This window comes from Argopecten irradians, chromosome 4, assembly GCF_041381155.1.
Source record: "Argopecten irradians isolate NY chromosome 4, Ai_NY, whole genome shotgun sequence".
NCBI classification, from domain to species: domain Eukaryota; kingdom Metazoa; phylum Mollusca; class Bivalvia; order Pectinida; family Pectinidae; genus Argopecten; species Argopecten irradians.
This window is the reverse complement of record NC_091137.1, coordinates 39,598,274-39,619,208: the sequence shown is the minus strand read 5'-3', so window position 1 is coordinate 39,619,208 and position 20,935 is coordinate 39,598,274. Positions and strand designations below refer to the sequence as shown.

At 35.6% G+C, this 20,935-nt stretch overlaps 1 protein-coding gene across 3 annotated transcripts in view; it reads right to left on the bottom strand.

Moving 5' to 3' along the window:
- The window catches only part of LOC138321622 (tyrosine-protein kinase Abl-like), a 57,622-nt gene that overhangs the window by 32,814 nt on the left and 3,873 nt on the right, over positions 1–20,935 (bottom strand). For 2 of the 3 annotated variants that reach the window (XM_069265413.1, XM_069265414.1), the window contains exon 2: positions 20,516–20,572. The exons of the other annotated variant lie outside the window; for it this stretch is intronic. In XM_069265413.1, the coding sequence (XP_069121514.1) occupies positions 20,516–20,572 (57 nt within the window). The remainder of the gene's footprint in view (positions 1–20,515; positions 20,573–20,935) is intronic. 3 annotated transcript variants of the gene reach the window in all.

Here is a 20,935-nt window from a genome sequence, read left to right as displayed (position 1 = left end):
TATATTTTTTTCTTATTAGGATGGAAACTAAATATATTATAATTAACTGATATGTGAGCACTATGTTGTTTTTCATTCAGTCATTAATGATATGGAATACACACGTAGCCTGATTACAACACAATTACTTAATGTCACTGAATAGATCTTTGCCTTCATCATACAGATATAAGATTACCCTCAAGCTTTTATATTCTTATCACAGCAAGCCTACCCTCTTGTTAACTTTACCTAAAAGTTCAGATCGTGGGTAGAATTTAATACTTCCTGACGGTACTATTGACTTACAAATCAAGAATCCTGTTTTTGTTTGCTAACGCCAACACAGGTAAATTTATATCATCTTTGTCCATAAACTGGGTGACCATTCACGATCAGTGATCATGTGGAAAGATGTACAATTATGAACTATAGAGCAAGTTTTACTCCAAAACACTGCGCTTCAGAGAAGATCTAATTTAAAGTGTTTAATGATGCAAACAACATCAGTTGAATCATCAACGACCAGGCAGGTGAGAAATACGTTCACCAAGGAGCTACTCAGCATTGGAACTGTTACATCCATCAGCATAATAATTACATACAGATGTGGCCCACCGGTCAAATTTAGATCGGGCTTGATAGGAGGGGTCAACAGGTGTAGATTCATCACCGTGACCACTAGATAACTAGACCGTGACTATCACACATCTAAATATTGGGGCTAGACTTCTACTGTTAGGACAGGATACTTCTATAGATACATATATCAGCAGGCTGTTGACCAAGCAAGTCAAATATCACTTCATAATATCATTTGCTAATGTCTGCAAGAAAATAACTAAATCGTATAGCTCATACAGCAAAACTAGTAATGCAAGTATTCTTTAATCTTGTCAATCGAAAAAATTATAGACAAGTTGGGAAAGTTGTTACCTATAGTTTTACATTTACAAGTCCCTCACTCTTGATATCTCCTGAGCCCATGCTGGCAGTTATATTACAAAGCATTGACATAACCATGGGTTGATCTTCCACTCAAAAAAATGGACAAGTCTTTAATGACCAAGGTGCAAAAGCACTCAAACCAATCTGTTTGTTGTTTGTTGCTATTTAATGTAACAGGGTAAAGATTTGCATTGGAAATAGCATTTCTTCTGGCATTACAAATATTGTAGTTGTGCATGAATTATATCAGAAGATTATAATTATAGACTTAGTCATGGTGAACAACACCCATACGATCTATCACGACACTGAAACAGTCAAATATTAATCCATCTAAATATTATAATGCAGTATATCTTTATACCAATGTGGATAACCAACTGATGCGGATTCAGAAAAGCTTAAAGCTATATTCTCATGCTCATAACAAGTTAAACAGAGTACAAACGAACTTCCAATTCATTAATGTTATTTCCCAATCACTAAATTGAATACGTCCCCACAAAACAACCACAAGCCTCTAACACTTGTCAATGGAGGTGACTTGAAGGTATACACAAGCAAATTAAATCAATTTGCTTTAAGGCCTAAAACTAATTCTGTATTTGACAGCTGAACAGCTCTGATATTTAAAATCTGCTTTCACACCTCACCATCGCATTTCAACAACCCAAATTAATGGCGAGTAAAGTCGAAAATTTGCATTTAGGAATGAGAGGGAAGAAAATTTCATTAACTTATTTGAAGGCATGTTCATCCATTTAAATCTCCGTGGAATAGCTTCATTTGAATTGATAGATGAGTCCAAGACTACAAAATAGGGAATGAAGGGATTGTGAGCATGTACGGCGCAGTTGATGCACTTTATGCCGCTAGAGTTGCAGCAGCTGAAGCTAAGGCAGCGGCATAAACACACCAATTGATAAGACAGGTGAGAGCTGCTGTTAGAGAACGAGCTGCAGCCCAATCAAAACATAATTCCTATAGGAGCCACTACAGAGCTGGCATCCTGGTTACAGTACAGAAGCGTGATCAATAACTTGGCTCATCAACCGACATGTGATGTAACCAGTTTGATTCACATCAGAGGTGGACAGTTTCTACCACTCAAGACCAGGGACAGGTACAATCTGGGCAATTCTATTGGGTAATTCAAGGAGCCTGACTAAAGGTCAAGGTCAACAATCTAGACAGTCGATAAACTAAAAGGTCAACAAACATATATACTGGAACATACAAAATGATATCTTGGACCTATACCATTATAAATTTTACAGGTTCCTATACTTTAGGTTCTGCTACAGATTATGTTATGCCTGATGTATTAATGCGGAAAGTGTTTTTAACAAAAACATGCAAAGACCTACAAATTGGTCGAGGTAAACAAGAGGAAGCATCGGTCAAGGTCGAGAACAATATGTAATAATGGAGACATAATTTTTCACCTGGAATAAACTGAAAAGTACAACTTACAAATAGATTTGTGTTAAGTCTAGATCTGTGTATACCCAATACAGAAAGACACCAACAAAGGTCAAGGTCAGGGAAAGAATATTCAAAGAACTAGGTTAAGAAACTATTTTTAGTATTTCTTATATCGATCAATTTTTTAAATCAGAGAGGTATTGCACAACTACATCTAGAGTAATAAAACCTTGTAGGTGGGTTAAAACTTTAAATCAGATCAATAAATAGATAAGGTAGATGAGACTTGTCAGGAGAATTAGTCAAAGCTCTACTGGATTGGCAGCTGAAAGCTTAAGACAGTCCTGTAGAAGCCAGACTCAAGGTCGTACACATCCTGGAGTCTTTAAATAGATTGAGTTCAATTCATGGAGACACATTAGCCAATAAATTTTCATGAGGACATAAAGACAGGTCTGGGTCAGAAAGCTTCTTCACACAAATCAGAAGTGGACAACACTTACACTGAGGAGATAGCCAAAGACATTACAAGTAGCTAATTTATGATGGCTAGAGCATTATAACTCTAGACCTCACATGCTAAAGCATTATAAATCTAGACTTTGTGATGAATTTACATGTAAATATGCATGGTTTTGAGGTGGAGAGGTGAGCTCTGTGACCATGCAGCCTTGTGTAATCAATAGTCACAGTGTGTCTTCTACCAAACGATAGCCCCATCATGGCAATGTTGTCCAATCTATACTGCAATATGACAGATGTAAACTTTATCTGATAAATCAGACATTGACATCACAACATCCATCCAGTCTGGAAATGGGACTCTACAAGAAACGATACAGAAACATCACAAATAGACAGACAGACAGACAGGAGAGCTCAGCATGTACACGAAGGAACTTGTGGGAGCTTTAATATAGAGGCTTCGAGATCCCAAAATGACATGGGTAAAGTACCATTTACCATCGATTAGTTGTACCTTCTACTTTACCAACATTGTTTTGGGATGTGAAACCTCTGAGCTGCCAATTTGTTATACCCACTAAAATGTCAGTTGGAAAAATAAGGAAACCAATTTGCTTCAATACTAAAGTGATAATAAGCTACCAAGGAATCTCTGTAGCTGTTAAAAATCCATACACCTGATCCACTTCTTGTTAAGCTAACAAGGCATCCATGTGACTGTTGATCATTCATATATACATTTGATCCACTACTAAACCTAACTCATATCAATTAAGCTAACAAGACATCCTTATGACTGGGTTATCTGGTGGTGTAGTGGTTAAGCCGCTCGCCTTTCACCTAGCCCGCCGGGGTTTGATCGCCGTCCTGGACATAAAAAGTTTAGGGGTCACCTGCCCAATCACATGGGTTTTCTCCTGGCACTCTGGTAACTCAACCCAACAATGCAACCCTGTAACTGCATGTTGATCATTCATACAAGTACCAAGTTATAGACTGATGGGACATGCAAATACTGTTATAGCAGATGTGTATGATTATCAACAAGAGGCCAGATGACCTAATAAAGAGATCATCATTAGCCTTAAAAGCTTGGTATGGACAAACAGCATCTCCTTTATAAGTGGACAGGTGGGCATCGGTCCTGGTAAACATTATACAACATGTTAAGTACAGGACTCAGTCATCACAGGTACAAACTATCCAGGTAACCAAGCTAAGTCAATAAATCTAGACCCATATGTGTAACTCAACTCAGCCTTATTCATTACAAGTACAGCATTATAATTTACCAATTAGGCACTAAATCTGAGACTTTCTGATGCCTTTGTGGGCTGATAAATGGTTCATCCTTATAGCTTATTATTCATTAACACTTCAAAATTACTGATGCTTATAGTTCACAGATGAGAAATTTTCTCTGTTTCTTAAATTTCAAAAACCAGACGTCAATATGAGCTCATGGTTTGGTCAAAGCACATACCATTAAATACATATATAGATCACCTGTAAATTAAGTGACACAATACTCCCAACCATATCAGTTTTATGAATCTGTAAACAGGCATTATTAAATCTTAATTACAGTAAAACTTCCCTTTTTTCTGTATAATCATCAGACACAAAAAAATGATTGTAATAAATATATCAATACCTTGAAAAGCATCACCATATAATATAGTAGGAGTTTGACCCATTGAGTTATACATCCTGAATGATCAGCACAAAGGTATACATTGTCTTTGTGGCAATTGCAAGAAGCAATATCTCCAAAAATAACAAGTGGAAAAAGACTTCCTGCGATACCTGCATGGACTCCATTTTCATTCTCCCATTTAAAATCAATGTTGTCAGAGAAAACAAATGATCTTTTTAACTGATATTGTCATAAGATTCAGAGAATTCATTGATTAGACATTGACTGAATTATAACATTTCCCACTTGAGGCTCTGAAACATGTATAAATCATTGAGGCTATAAGGGCTGTCGCTGTTGCAAGCTCCTGAATGACAGCAGGCATACTGCTATAGCTTCAATTTGGTGTGATTCACATATATATAGCAATGCTATATTTGCCACACCCATTTGATGGCAAGAATGGCAAAAAAATGCCGAGTGATTATTTTCAGTACCACAGCTGTGTGCTGACAGCAGAGGAATCGGGTAAAAAGTAGTCCTAGATGGAAAGGTACATTTGTCTCAAGTCTCTTTAGATTGTATGGTACCACATTTGTCTTGGAGAAAATGAACGTCTCAAACATCTCAGAGAAGTACAGTCTTGACAATGAAAAATACAATCCACTAGTAAAACAGTCAATGGAAATGTAATGCATTTACAATGAACTGATTGAGACAGATCTATCATCTTAACCCCAACCCATTACGATGTCATGTAGTTATAGGCATTCATCATGTGGATTTTTCCTCTATCTGATGATTACTGTATATGGTATAGATTCAGAAAGCCTTTTACAACATCTGCCAGCCTATCCAGAAGACCAATCAGGAAAGCCATACATTCATTGCCATGGAGTTTCCATGCAATATTTGCCAGCATGTCAATAATTTCCAAAAGATATGGCTCCTGAAGACAGTCCTCAATGCCATTGATCATTCAGCATGTTCAGAAGATGGGTCAGGATAGTACTGTTCTCAATTCAATTTTACCTTGAAGTTTCAAGGATAAATGTGTAAGAAGACATTTTCTTCCTGCATTTATAACAACGCTTACAACATTTGAATTAATTTTCTAGGACGGTCGATATATAGCTGTGGTATACTTTTTTTTTAAATTAGCTGTCAATTACGTATACACTTATATTTACAACTTCAAATTGTATCAGGATTCTTTAATTGAAACAAACAATTTGTTTCATCCATCGATTAGTCATCCAAAATAATTGTCTTCTCAAGCAAATACATAAAAATCCAAGTCTCAACAAGCTTTATGTGAAATTAATGAGCTTTATATATATGAAATGTAAATCTATTCTTAATCATAACCCTGACCAATGGCAATTCTGAGACCACTGGCCAAACTCTAATTGAACATTACAACTGTAAATTGCTACATGCCTATAGAACTGAACAGTAGAGTCCAACAGACTCAGACACACATAAACCAATAAAAGGAACAAGTTTTTCCTTCGACAATAATTGCTTTAGTTGACTGTAACAAGTCATTTCCGGTCTCAGAAATACGGGAGACAATAATTTACCTTGTGCAATTAATTACACTCATGCCTAACACATCTGAATCAATATTCAGAAGACGGAAACAAGGAAAGATGTCAGCAGACTTAATTAGAACCCTCATCAACTCAAACCAATATAAAATAACCCATATATATATGATTTATTTTTTCATACAACCAAAAGTGGGATGCAAAATTTATTAACCTTGCTTCATGTAGTGGAAGCACAAGGTGATATTTATTGTTTTATCACAGCATAAATGTGTATAAATTTTGATTTTGATTTTTCCTCAGATTCAACATTAAAAGCAACAATATAGAGCTTATAGCCAAATGAAAGAACTCCAATACCAATTTAATTTACAGCTATCTTTTTAAGGGAATAATAAAAGATTTTGAATATAAAACTGACAGTTACCTGCATCATTTTCATTGGGTACTTAATCTGATTTGTGTAAAATAATCACAATGCACCATCTTGGAGATAATAAGTATCATGAAATTGCATGTTTTATAAGTTAACAAGGGTGTTGATGCCCATGCTCAAGAACCCTATAAATGGTTTTCAAGGTAAACAACTGACGCTATAGAGCATGTTACATTTAATTTACCGTCCATTGGATGGCCGTGATCTGGTTGTATGTGTCATCCAAACAAAGTGAAAGTTGATCAGTCGCACTAATAATATAACCATCAGGGATTATCACATGTGTCATGTGGCCCATCAGACTAACACCGGCCAAGCATGTGATGTATACAATGCTAGAGCTATACCAATCTGAACCAACGCCTCTAACAGGCCGGGAATAATCAATTTTTATTGAGAGGTGGAGAAAAAACAACCCTGTCAGACATATTAGATTAATATCCTTGTACATGCCCGAGTCTAGCAGATTCTTCATCAGTATTGGTGGTAACAGTCAGATACAATAGCTATTAGTATCATATCCCCGTCAACTTGGCAGGGGAAATCCTATGTAATTCTCTACAAGTAAAAGGCCACGATCACAATCCTTTTGATTTGGCACCGGAGTAACGTGTAGATATATATATATTGGTAAAGTACAAAACTACTTCCTATGGCAATGGTAGTGATTTCAAGCATATCAAGTGTTCAGTATGTTAAATATGGATAGATAATAGCCTCACAGTGTGAAATTGAGGAATAGTTTGTTCTGTGAAAACTTTTTGTTAATGTGCATTACAAAGAAAGCTGTTAAGGAAATTTATGTTCCACACATCTATTATTTATCAATCAGACGAGTTAAGGTGTAGATCACAGTGCTGAACATGTGGGTCTCAAACAAAGCTGCTCGTAATCACAGCAAATTGGATACAAGGTTATAAATTCCCCAAAATTACATTCGAATTGTACTTGTACGATATATATATACAACTTTAGCTTTATATATCCTGTTTCACACACTAACATTATGGTATCGTTAAGTATTTCCTTCTGAAAAGTGAATACAAAACATGTTTTTAACAGGCATATTGCTCTTCTCAAACTGTTTTTGCATCATAATAGCCTTGCCTGTATGACCAATAAAGTACTTATTTATGTACAGGAGCGAGACAGTGTTATTGGAAGAGCTTAACCAAAGTAAAAACAAATTGGAGTTTTCTATATAAAATATACATAGAAAGTAGAAAATGGGACACCAGTGGAACACTAACAGGTCCTGGTTCCTCTGTGATTTGTAAATTTGTGGGTAGAAGAAATTTTGCTATGTGGTATAAAAATTCAATACAGACCTGGACATGGATGTATAAAACTCCAACCAGACAAGACTGGTACCCAAACCATCTGTGACATGGCACAACAACAGCTGAATCTAGGGTATAATGTTAAACAGACACAGGGCAGCTCCATCTTAACAACTAAAATTCAGATCTCTTTCATTATCACCCCTAAATCACCACTTTCCAGCTCCAAAAACATCATCTGCACAGCAAACTATAGCACATACATATAGCCAACATTTATTCAATTAAAAGAAATCACAAATTCTCTATATGTATATAAGCATGTTTTGTTGTTTTTATTTTGGACATGGCACCAATATGAACAGAATTGACTTGACTGACAGATGATATTGAGATATTAGTGTTGACTTGTGTGACACAATAGTATATATATGGCAGTGCTCCAGGCCACAGATCTATACTACATGTATGCCTTCTGGGTGAGCTCTACTTCAAAGCATCAATCAACAACTTATCATAGAAATATTTTGTCAGGTGAAATATCTTAATTATTATCTACCTGTAGGTTTATTACATATTAATAGATTTATTTCAATTGCATGTCTTGGAAGATTTCTTATAAATTTCATTTACAGAGTACATATGCAGCTACCATTGATTTTGTCTGGAGCTTGACCTGAAACTCGGGGGCAACACATATGTACAGACAGATAAGTATAAGATCAATCAGAAACTTGTAAGGCATGGGTAGATATGGCAGTGATCTGTACATAACACATCTGATATGTATTATCCCTTACTGTCGGTAGACGTTTTCTATCAATTACCTCCCCTGTCAATAACAGTCTGATTGGCACCTGCACAGTGACCTTAGCACTGGGATACATAGACCTTTATCAAGTCCAGTCTGGGCCACTTATAGTGTTTGTCTAGATGTTTAATGGAGATAATTCATTTATTGTTTAACCAAAAAGAGAAAATGATTCTCAGATAAAAAACTATTTTCATGAGTTGAAAATCTAATTAGAACAGAAATAAAGATTTCCATCGATTGGTTATCAAAATAGAAACAATATCCTAAATTGGCACTGAAAATATAACTTCAAATTTCTAAGATTTTTGATGCCCCCATCGTCAAATGTTCAGAGAACAAATATACATGCATGTATACATTTAACACTAAGGGAGACAACTCATATTTTTTTAAATTATATTCATGGTTATAGTACTATAACTACATGCAGCTAAGATTCCTGGAATGAACACTATGCATTGGTTGTGTATTTTTTGGCAAATGAACAACATTGATGTTCCAAGTATCGTATGATTCAGCCTCATCAATTATGTCAATCTTCACCACAGCAGAAATTCTGTCGGAAAAACAATTGATGCAAAAAGGAGAGGATATGGATATCATATTAGTCTTACAGAAAGTGTTCATATATGAAGGTGCATGTATAGATCAAAGTAATTATGAATTCAGTCACTGTGGTACATATTTCTGTTCATACCCAATTACGAATAGTCCAGTATTAATTAAAAGATCAAGATATGCTTATCCTTTGATGTCTCAGTGCTAGGTGTGAGTATAAGCATTAAGATTCAGTTGAACATATTGACTAAGATAATTTATTTGAGTCACACGTTGCTCGAGTATAAACCTATCAATAATGATTATAGTACTGAGACACCCACACACCACAAGTATAACCACAACGGCCTGACCCCCAGGGCCAGTATCAACATCACCCCTGGGGCCTCTCAGGGTGGCCAATCAGATAACTCTCTATACCACATACATAGTCTAGTGATTAAAGATGAGCAAATCATATATACCTACCATTACACAAGTTTATATATCTTTATATCAAAAGCCTTGTTAACATCAATCTACCTGGATAAATGCTTCTCCTGCAGCGTGTAGTGTAATGTTTCGCTACCTGGATAAATGCTTCTCCTGCAGCGTGTAGTGTAATGTTTCGCTGTTTATTTGCATTTGTGTAACGTCCTGTAGCTACATTAAGTCGTCACTTAAAAATGTTGTGGTGATGGAGGGAAGCCTGAGTACACATACAAAAAACCCTGACCTACAGTCAATACCTGACAACTGCACTACAATTTTTTCAATTCTCTCAATACAAATGATGTTTACAAGCTAACCATGCTTCCATCAAACCAGGATCAACACAGCCTGGGGTTTGTCTTCAGACTAAAGACACTTTTACAGTAGTGTTTACACTTGGACCTTCTACTTAACAAACTTAACAAACCCCTCCAGCATAGGTCGGAAATTAACATTAAATCAAAACAGGCGTACAAAAGAGACAGTTGATAAACAAGTGGTTCTGTGGATCAAAGCAGATGAAGAGAAAAGTAATATTTTGTCAGTATTAGAAATAATTGTGAAAAGAAATAAATTCAGATATGCATGGGTACATAAATAATTAATATGAAATTTAAACAAAGTTTGCTTTTATTGCATGAATTATATTTTTAACCAATTTCCTTTAAAACTGAATTGGAGCTTATAAACTAAATCTTGGTATTATATATATAATTACTTTATCATCATTTAATGACATCAGAGCATTTTGATCAGAAGTTTTACTAGTATAATCAATCACTGCGATTTTTAAAGCAGTAGAAGAAACATTGAAATGTGGAGTACCTTAGCGGTAAAAGTGGAAAGGTCAATAAAGCGTGATTTGGCTATCAGACAACTTCTGTATACGTAGGGAGGTACCCAGAACATTGGCCTGCTGGGAGGTTTCTGTATAGAGACAAAGAGGAAGGGAACAGCCAGTGTCATTACAGTCATATCAGAGGTCAGACATGACAGTAAGAGCTGATGGTCAGTTAGGACAGTCAGTGTGGAGGTGGTCAAGAGTGGCTGGGTAAATGTGGGTGGTATCCCTACAGTCTAACTAGCACTTGACACTGTCTCCAAGTCAGGCACTCTGTAAAATATTGTGGAGGAGGGTCAGTATGACACCAGAGAGGAAGTGACCATTGGTCAGTGCTGGACATAACAGTGGACAAGATTAAAGAGTTGATTTCTGAAGCATCAACAAAACATTTATGTGTGGGATACCACTACAACTTCCTTTACAAACAAATTAGTTATGATTATATGCATGTTGACTCACTTGATGATAAAATCTGGTCATCATCAGAAGTTCTATAGAGTTGAACCAAGGCATTCTGGCCATCTTAAAAACATTTCAGGATTCATATGTATTGGTAGTAATACTAGCAATATTCATCTTCATGAGAAACTCATTAGCTACACAAGAAGTCATTTCTGTTTTTCAGCTCAATTTTTATGAAGGAGACACAAACTCAACTGTCTAAATCGGCAAAGTGTGCATATCTAGTGTTTTTCAAGACAGGCTAGATCTGTTTACCAATAAATTCATAGAATCCATGCAAAAGGCATTAAAGACTTTTACACGATATGTAAATTAAACCTGGATGATATGAAAATGTGTATAATGAACTGGCACTACAAGTACTGTTTTAGCTTTCCGTAAATGTATGCTTGGTAATTGGTCTGCAGAAAGTAAGATGTGCAGTTCCTGATGAATTAATTAACAGAGACAGGTGTACATGTTACTCATTTAAGAGTAATTTCCACGAGATAGCCATGATGAAGGCTGGTCCTGCTAGGCGGGGTGGGTGGTATACATAATACCTCTGTCTGTTTGGAGGGTAGCTATATAGGAAGAGTAAAACTGAGCAAATGTCATGGAGGCAGCAGGTAAAACACGATGTTAAATGACAGTCAAACATCCCAAACAGGTAAAGGTACAACCAGATCACAGGAGTCGTATAGACAAGGAAAAGCCAACATCCACATAGAGGAGATGCCACAGTAATTATTCCCAGACGTTTGGGGCTGTACTGAATGGACCATATCATAAACACCCAGCCTCCGAATCTCCAGGTGTACTGTATACTATATACTGTAGTATGTATATACTCAACACTTGTATATATGTTAGTACTGCGGTACATGCTTACAAACCTACTGATTTCACTAAGGGATGAAGCTAACATAACATTTGTCAACACTGAACCACAGTTCAATGCATATATCTATAAGAAATATTAGTTTTATGGAACCTATTCCATTGATATACAAATGCAAATATTTTTATTTCAACATGAAGACTCACTATGGCATCAAAATATACAGGCTACTGTTCCTTCATTATATATATAGTATAAATTGTGTGTGTTCTTTATCAGCTGTTTAGAAGTTATGATGTTAAAAAAGATATCTCAATACACATAAATATCGCCTAATGGCATCGTCATATACGACCTTACTGGCCCCGTACAGAGTTAGCAGATCAACATATTAAACACATATAGAAGCACACCATGATGTTTTCCAGCAGATCAAACCCTTTTAAACTGACCCTATCAAGTCGAGATAAGATAAGCCAATCAGCCACTATATACAGAGTAGATAACCCAAAGGTGTTTTCTCACAAAAGTCACTTGACTTTTATCAGGACATCAAATGTTTACTACAGCAGATAGACCAGTATATACTTAGTGCTATAGTGCACAATCAGATATACTGCACTTAAATACAGGTTTATCAATAAGGCCACCGAGGGTTAAATGTCAAAAACACTATGATATAAAATACATTACATATTATCATTTTAGGTTTTCCCAGTGTGTTAGATTACTTTTCCCTTTTCAAGGAACGGCCATTCATTCTACAGAGTTTAATGCCTTCAAATTTAATTAAAAACCCATTATGCCGATTTCCATTTCAACTGATCGTAAATATCATTATTGTATATATATGACTACCCATGTTTCGAAAGTGTCTGGCTATGGAATACACATTAATTAAATGATAGATTATACAGTCAGTGACCAGCACACAAGTCACTGCCTGTTAACGCAATAATTACTTTATTGTGTATCCCAATTCAATTATCATATTAACCTCCCATATCACCATTGAATCTCATATTATTTGTCAATGACAGGGTATATCATTTAGTATTATAAAAGGAGTTTGGTTGACATGCATGACTGGTTTTATAAATAAACAAACACATTTATATGGGGGAATTCTCCCTTATATGACACTAGCTTCATATCCCTTATCAAATCTAAGGACAAAAATTTTACACAATTGATACCTGAAAGGCAGTTACAACTTCAATATTAAAATTTGACAATTTGAGAAATTCAAACTGCCTATCTTTTACCAAAATCATTATGGCATATCCTTTATAGAAATGTCTTGCATTAACAACTTTTGAAAATTCTTCAAACTTCTGTCAATATGAGCGAAACACCCAACAAATCAAAAGGACTTCCTATAAGCTTTATTATTATAAAGATTTCCAGTCATACTATTCAATTAACCTGTGCCATCATTTTTTTCACGCAAAAACCCTTTGTACATGTAGTTCCATAGGTGACAATTATATTCCTTCTCGTGAGGAAATCGCCATGGTAATTATACACGAGTAAATCACCACAGTAATTGTTATGTTCTTCTTTACAACGAGAGCTTCAAGTGAAGAAACTTCCGGATCCATACAAGACTCAGCTGCTGTACCTAATTGCCCGATATTTTGGTAATCTACAGCTGAGGAAGGTAAACCTTAAGTATCCTTTACTTACATCTATACTTTTGCATGTAATTAAGTACATCTAAGGACCATAGGCAACAAACATAGGTCTGATCTAGAACTCTTTTGTCGGGAACTTGGCGATGTAGCAAATTTAAAATGCAGACTATAAGGTTTCAGAATACCGATTTGGCTACAAGGCAGCTTTCAACACTGCAGTAGGGTAAAACGCTATAGCTACAACACCACTCATAATCGACTTGATTTCATCAAATGAACCGTAAACTTCGACAAATGTAGCAGAAGAATTTGCCATGTTATTAACAGAATGTTTGAGTTATGGCCACATTATCATATGCAAGCCACTACAGCTTATTTTACACAAACATGATCATTTTTCCTGTCGGTTGAACTGATGAATTGAAAACATGGAGGCTTTAAACTAATAGTCTAGATCTTTGTATGCTGAAATTACAAATCAACCCTGACATCAAACATAATCATATTCAATTACTAATGTTATCATATTTTTATATAGTCATATTGAGTACAAAAAGCAATGAAACAGATGTACTAGTATCTTTCCAAACAGAGTATAGACAGGTAACAGAGTATAGACAGGTATCTCTAATTTTGATGACTACATGTAAAATTTTTGGTTGTATGACACAAATGCCTCTCAAACCTTTGTGTGTATTCATAAATAAATACATACATTATACAACAAATATACATAAATCAAAACTTCCTCTATTGCGTAGTCCCCACAAGCATGATCTCTTTTTAATTTTTAATTGGTCATATTTGACATTTGACTCAAAAACTTCAGTCAATTGTAATGACAACCACACCTTGATATGTAGAAATCTTTAATGCAAGCATTATGTACTTTCATCAAGTTTTCGTTAGGTATACTTCATTGAAAATCATGAGAAATAGCTCTAGATCTAACACACTGATAATAATGCAGCCAAATTACAATGGCACAAAACAACGCTCATGCCACCCTTCATTCAAGAACTAGTACTCTTCAAGGGAATGTTCTGTGAATCAAAAAGTTTTCAAAGTCTGTATAAATGATTTGTTCTATAGAGCTAAGCCAAAATCTGCTGGCAGCTCATGAAACAATAATGCACAGTTGTGTTTTATTTTACAGACTAGAACCGACCGAGAAATTGATTACCACATTCCCACTCCTTAAGTAGGAGGAGGGGGGATAATTACAACTACAGGCGCAGTACAAAAATGTCCAGGCCTATTTGTTAATGGCAGCAACGATACAATGATTACTGGAAATTACACATCATTACTTGCACACACAGTCTCTATAGGCAGAACTCGATCATATGGTTTCCTCAAGGATTATTGCTGTACTGCAGCAATGTAGATGAGGTAAAGGCCATGTATTTATATATAGTTATTCAGCAGTTATGTTTGGCACATACTGTTGCAACAATTCATTATGAGTCTTGAAGCTTGTTCTTCACATTCAGTATCATTCTGTTGCAATTAAAGACAAGATCGAGATTCCACGGGAAGAATCTCCTCTCTTGTATATATTCAAATAATACATTTATGATGATGGACTATTCAAATCATCTTGTATCTGTGGTCAGTCAGCTGTCTGTCTCTCTTCATCTGTATATATACATGTATAGGTAAACAGACAGCCATTTTGGATTTTGACAATTGAAGTTTGTTATCGCTATTTAGTATTTTTCAGGAAATACTGAAGAGATATCTCTCAAATTTCCCGCCGGTATGTACAATGTATTGCTATATTTCAGAATACTAATGGAATCTCTCTCACATTTCATATGTTTAGGTTCAATAGGTAGCAAGAATACATATTACATTTTGGGAACAATCGGACAACAAGATGGCCGACAGCTGGTCATCTTGGATTCTGACATTTGAAGTTTGCTATCGTTCCCAGATAGCATGTGCAATTAAGGGATTTCTTTAAAATTTCATATATAGGTCCCCACTATGCACTCTCTAATGTTATAGTCTTCTTTAAGTATGTCCCAATAATTTTTGATGTGAGCAATGAAATGAGAATGTAGACCATATCAGCAGTATTTTCCTGTTTGAGGTTAGGCTAAGTACCTGCCATCTTAACAGTCTGTAGGTGTACTGGCTGCGGTCAAACATCTGGATAAACACTTTCCTAGATGACAAGGTGACCACATAACACATGTCACTGTTGGTATACGATGACTTCCATTTCAGGCCCAAGGTGAGTACTTCAGCGTGGTGATGTGTTTCTCCTAATTCAAAGGACTGGTAATAAAAACCTGGTGTTAAGTTAAGAGAGTCTTCCTTATATATTGTACTCTTCAGAAACCTATCCCAAAGTCATTCTGGAAATAGTTTTATCTCCGTAACCACTAATCATCCGCTTATCAATGTGGCATTATGTACATACGGAGCATCATGATCATCAACATTTAAAAATTGTGCTTGGATTACTTAAACTTGCTGCAAACAATATTCATAAATCTTTCTAACACTCAGTCAAATTATCCTTCGTTCAATAGTGAGAGTATCGATAAAAGAAACATGACATTACTCTAATATAAATACTTTCAACACAATTTATCCAAAGTAAAAAATGACCAACATAATACAAGAGTGATTGAACTTTTAAGAAGCATTGATACCCTTCTAAAGAATGACGATGTAATCAGTATCCATCGCTCAGAGCTAGTCATCAATACATTTAATGATATCAAGAAGTGTAATTCAAGAAATCTTGGGAAAAAATAGCAACAATCTCAGCAACCATCAAAAGAATGGCAATACTAGTCATTAGCGTTCAATAGAAACAATTCATTTCAAAAGACTGGCAATACAAGCAATATGACCTTCAAACAAATGACAATAAAGATCAGTGACCTCCAAAATAATAACAATCCAAGAATTGACCTTCAAAAGATTGATAACAAAGGCTAGCAGTGACCTTTAATAGGAAACAAGAGGCCCAGAGGGCCTGTATCGCTCACCTGGTTTGTAATGCCAAGTAATGTTCTGAATACAGGTTCATTGTTTCTTTTCTGAAGGAATTTTAATATTAACCTCTAAATCCCCTATTGGGCCCCACCCCTCCCGCCCCCAGGGGGTCAGAGCCAAAATTTATACTAGTTCTGTTCCCCTTCTTCCAAGGATGTTTATGGCCAAATTTGGTCACAATCCAAACAAAACTCTAGGACAAGAAGTGATTTATAGGATTTACCTCTATTTCCCCTATTGGGCCCCACCCGTCCTGCCCTCGGGGGGCCAGAGTCAAAATTTATACGAGTTCTGTTCCCCTTCCCCAAGGATGTTTGTTGCCAAATTTGGTTACAAACCATGCAGAACTCTATGACTAGTAGCGATTTAAAGGATTTACCTCTATTTCCCCTGTTGGGCCCCGCCCCTCCTGCCCCCGGGGTCAGAGCCAAAATTTATACAAGTTCTGTTCCCCTTCCCCAAAGGATGTCTGTGGCCAAATTTGGTTACATTCCATTCAGAACTCTATGACTAGTAGCGATTTAAAGGATTTACCTCTATTACCCCTATTGGGCCCCGCCCTCCTGCCCCTGGGGAGCAGAGCTAAAATTTATACAAGTTCTGTTCCCCTTCCCCAAAGGATGTTTGTGGCCAAATTTGGTTACATTCCATTCAGAACTCTATGACTAGTAGCGATTTAAAGGATTTACCTCTATTTCCCCTATTGGGCCCCGCCCCTCCTGCCCCTGGGGGATCAGAGCGACTTAAAGGATTTACCTCTATTTCCCCTATTGGGCCAAGCCCCTCCTGCCCCCGGGGGATCAGAGCCAAAATTTATAATTTAAAGGATTTACCTCTATTTCCCCTATTGGGCCCCGCCCCTCCTGCCCCGGGGGGGACAGAGCCAAAATTTATACAAGTTCTATTTCCCCTCCCCCAAGGATGTTTGTGGCCAAATTTGGTTACAATCCATGCAGAACTCTAGGCTAGCAGTGACCTTTAATAGGAAAAAACTCATCAATGCAGGCATCACTACAATTGAATTGAATGGCAATGAAAGTAATGATCTTCAAAAGCATAAAGTAATAACACTACAACACAACCAACGTACGACCCTGGCCCTGATAGACTACCACTACAAGCAATGACCAGCAAAAAGGAAGAATTGTAATATACTTTTCAATTTAACCAACATTTTGACCTTCAGACACAAAAGTTGTAGATATTTTAACGTTTTCTTAAGGATACATCAGAACATTGTTGTTGGCACTTAAGCCTTTATATGTTATTGGTCTAAGCCACAAATATGTAAGAATCTATTAAGATGAAATGATGCTCCTGCTACCACACCAAATCTCTCTTCATACATAACACCCAATGCACTGGGATACACAGAGTGCCAACATTTGTTTAGAATAAAATAAAAATAACCATTCCTTGTCGTCTTTGTCCACTCATACAATTGCTGAATTATATAATCATATATTAATCATATTCCTTGAGAGAGACACACAAATAATAATCACCAAACCAGATTTCTTAACATCATTCCTCTATCTATATCAACATTAGTACAACAAACTCTTGATGAGCTAGTCTCATATATTTGTACATGTGCACCACATGTGCAGCTTCAAATTGCGATGATGAATATGCAATAGTTAGGATAGTACAAAGAATGACTCATTGATTTCCAGAAAGAATTTGAACTTGCTGACATTTTCAAAAACATGTATTTCGAAAATGTGTTGATCAACTGAATTAGCAAATAACCCTTGAATCTTGTCCATGTATACAGGCTAAAACATTCAGACAGTAGCTGCTTATACAATTACAGACCCCATGTCTTTGGCTCTGAACTATGTACATCACATTTGACAATATTGAGTGTACTCCATAGCCTAATACTAGAATATGACTCACAAATGATAGTCACCACCAAGAATACCAATACTTCCAGAACTTGCAATGGAATCAATGAGTGTAATATAAATCTCACTTTCAGGAAGAGCGCATGGCATTTTATTGTAACAGTATTAGGATTAAGTAGTCCATATCAATTATCACTAAAGTGTCTGGTGTATATTACAAAGTCTCAATATATATCTTGACCCTCATTTTTTTTAATCTCTAATGTTTGTCTTAATTGCTGAAGCTGTATCTTGTACTCAGGTACATCATGAAGTATTCTTTGGCTTAGAATACCCTAGCTATAGCTAGGTACATATGTAGTTTTTTTATATAGAACTGTCACTTTACAATGGTAAATCTTGGAATTCAGTGCAGAGATTTTGCAATAAAATTGGGAACATGTCTCATTTCTTATTTATACTGTATACATACACACATACTACAATTATATAGCTGAAGTTGAATTCCACAATAACTTTCTTTTGATGTCTGTGTACTGGTTAAACATTATGCCATTTACCTACAAATGTACTACGTAAAGCAATGAAAAAAGCACTAACCTCATATGTCCATGAGTTATTAACTAATTAAATAGATTTTTTTTGTCTGTTCAATATAGCTATTGCTAGTCGACACCATATGAAATGTCATTGTGTTATCACAGTGAACCAGTTGTGCATGGCTGGTAAGTGTCAATAAGATAGCATTAGGAGTGAGCGAGATTATAGATTCATGGACAGCTGATGTAATTACACTTATTAGTCGGCCAGCACCTCATTTACCTCCTCATCACCATAACAAATAACAAATCAAATATCAAACGAGTCCTATACAATGGCAACCAGTAACACTCCTAAACCGGACCATACCCAGCATTAAGTCTGAAGTACACCAATTAAGAAGATCTGTGTAATATCTGGCAGTAGGAATCCAAAATCTGTATGCTCAGTGAATGGTGCAAGAGATGAGATATTTATAACACTAACTGCTGCATGTGTATCTGTAAACTTTTATCACTTTTCACCTGAACAAATGGGTGATAATTTACTGAGATTCCTTACATGATTTATTACTTAATCCATCTCTTTCTTATCCGATTATGACAATAATATCTCAGCCAAACTTAAAAAAATTAATAAATAAATACTAATACAATCATGAGCATGTAACATTTTAGTACATGTTAAAGAAATAGTGATAAAAATTATTCGTGCTAATTATCTGAACCTTGAAGCCAAATAATTATGATTATAACCCTAAAACTGATAATAATTCCCATGAAATTAGAGAAAATATTAATTTCCATTTATCCACACATTGTCATTAAGCTTTTTCTTACCTACATGATGAATTTGGCATGGTTCATTTACCAAATAAGCACTCTAATGTGAAATCATTCAGGAAAATAGAGTTACCAATATTTTGTTTACATCGAGAAAATCTACATTTTATACAAGTCAAGGTCTGAACATTGTGAAAAATACTGTATAAAACGATGAATGTTTCATAAGACTTACAATAACAGATATAAGGAAGAGAAAGAAGACTTGCTACAACCATATACACATTCTACACCATTCACCACAGGATTGTAACCAAGCATGCAACCACGCAGCAAAATACAGCTCCTTGTCAGGAACAGCTACCCCACATGGGAAATCTACAATGGCTGACCTGCAGTCAGGCCAGGGGGTGTTCTCAAAATTGTTTCTAGATTATAAAGAGGCAATAAATATGCAGTCATCCATTTAATACAGGCCAAGACTGCTTCTGATTTTCGACATCAAAACTGAATGAACGGATTGATAATCATATCAAATACCAATTGCATAAGTGACAAGATCAATGGCATAGTATTTTATGAATGTTTAGTTTACTCGGATGTCTATGTACATATGAAAGAAGAAGAAAACATAAGAACAAAACTACAAGCAAATAAATTGGGAAAACAATATTTCTGATCATAAAATCATTATCAAATTCCCAGTATAACATTTATTTATAAGGTTTCTATAAAAGAAATTGTACAATATCCCCTACATGTACCATACACTCAGCTGCTTGATATGTAAGTGTAACATGCTCCTTATCCATACACCTTCTATACCATATAAAAAAAACAATGAAAAAGATTACAAAAGTGAAAGTGAGAAAAGAGGGGGAAAAGACATGGAAACTGAAATTAAAAAAAAAAAAAAACATATTCCAAGAAAGAGAAACAAATGAAACATACAAAACAACAAATAGCTAAAACTAATTACAAAGACCCTGTGATCCTGGGTAAAGCATACCATAGACAGATTTTGTCATCCCCTTTCTGCTGTTGGGGCTCATGTCCATAGGATCAACTGAAAAATCAAATAAGGAAATAGCTTAAACATGACATCGAGCTACCATGAAATACTCCACACAAGTTCACTCTCGCTATAAGTAAATTAGTAGACTACAGAGAATAAAGCCTCAAATCAAAATCAACCACAGCTAATTATATATAAGCAATCTTGAATTAGGATACAAACGATTGCAATTCCATTTTAGCTCATTCATTTGAAAGTTATGTATGTTCGTACTGTTGAACTTCTTTTCAGGCCAAATAATAATTGCATCAAAATTCAAGCTTCTCTATCGGTATATTACCCATAAAGATACACACTGAGGATGTTAGTATATGTAATGTATATTTTTATATAATATTAGACTATTAAATATCT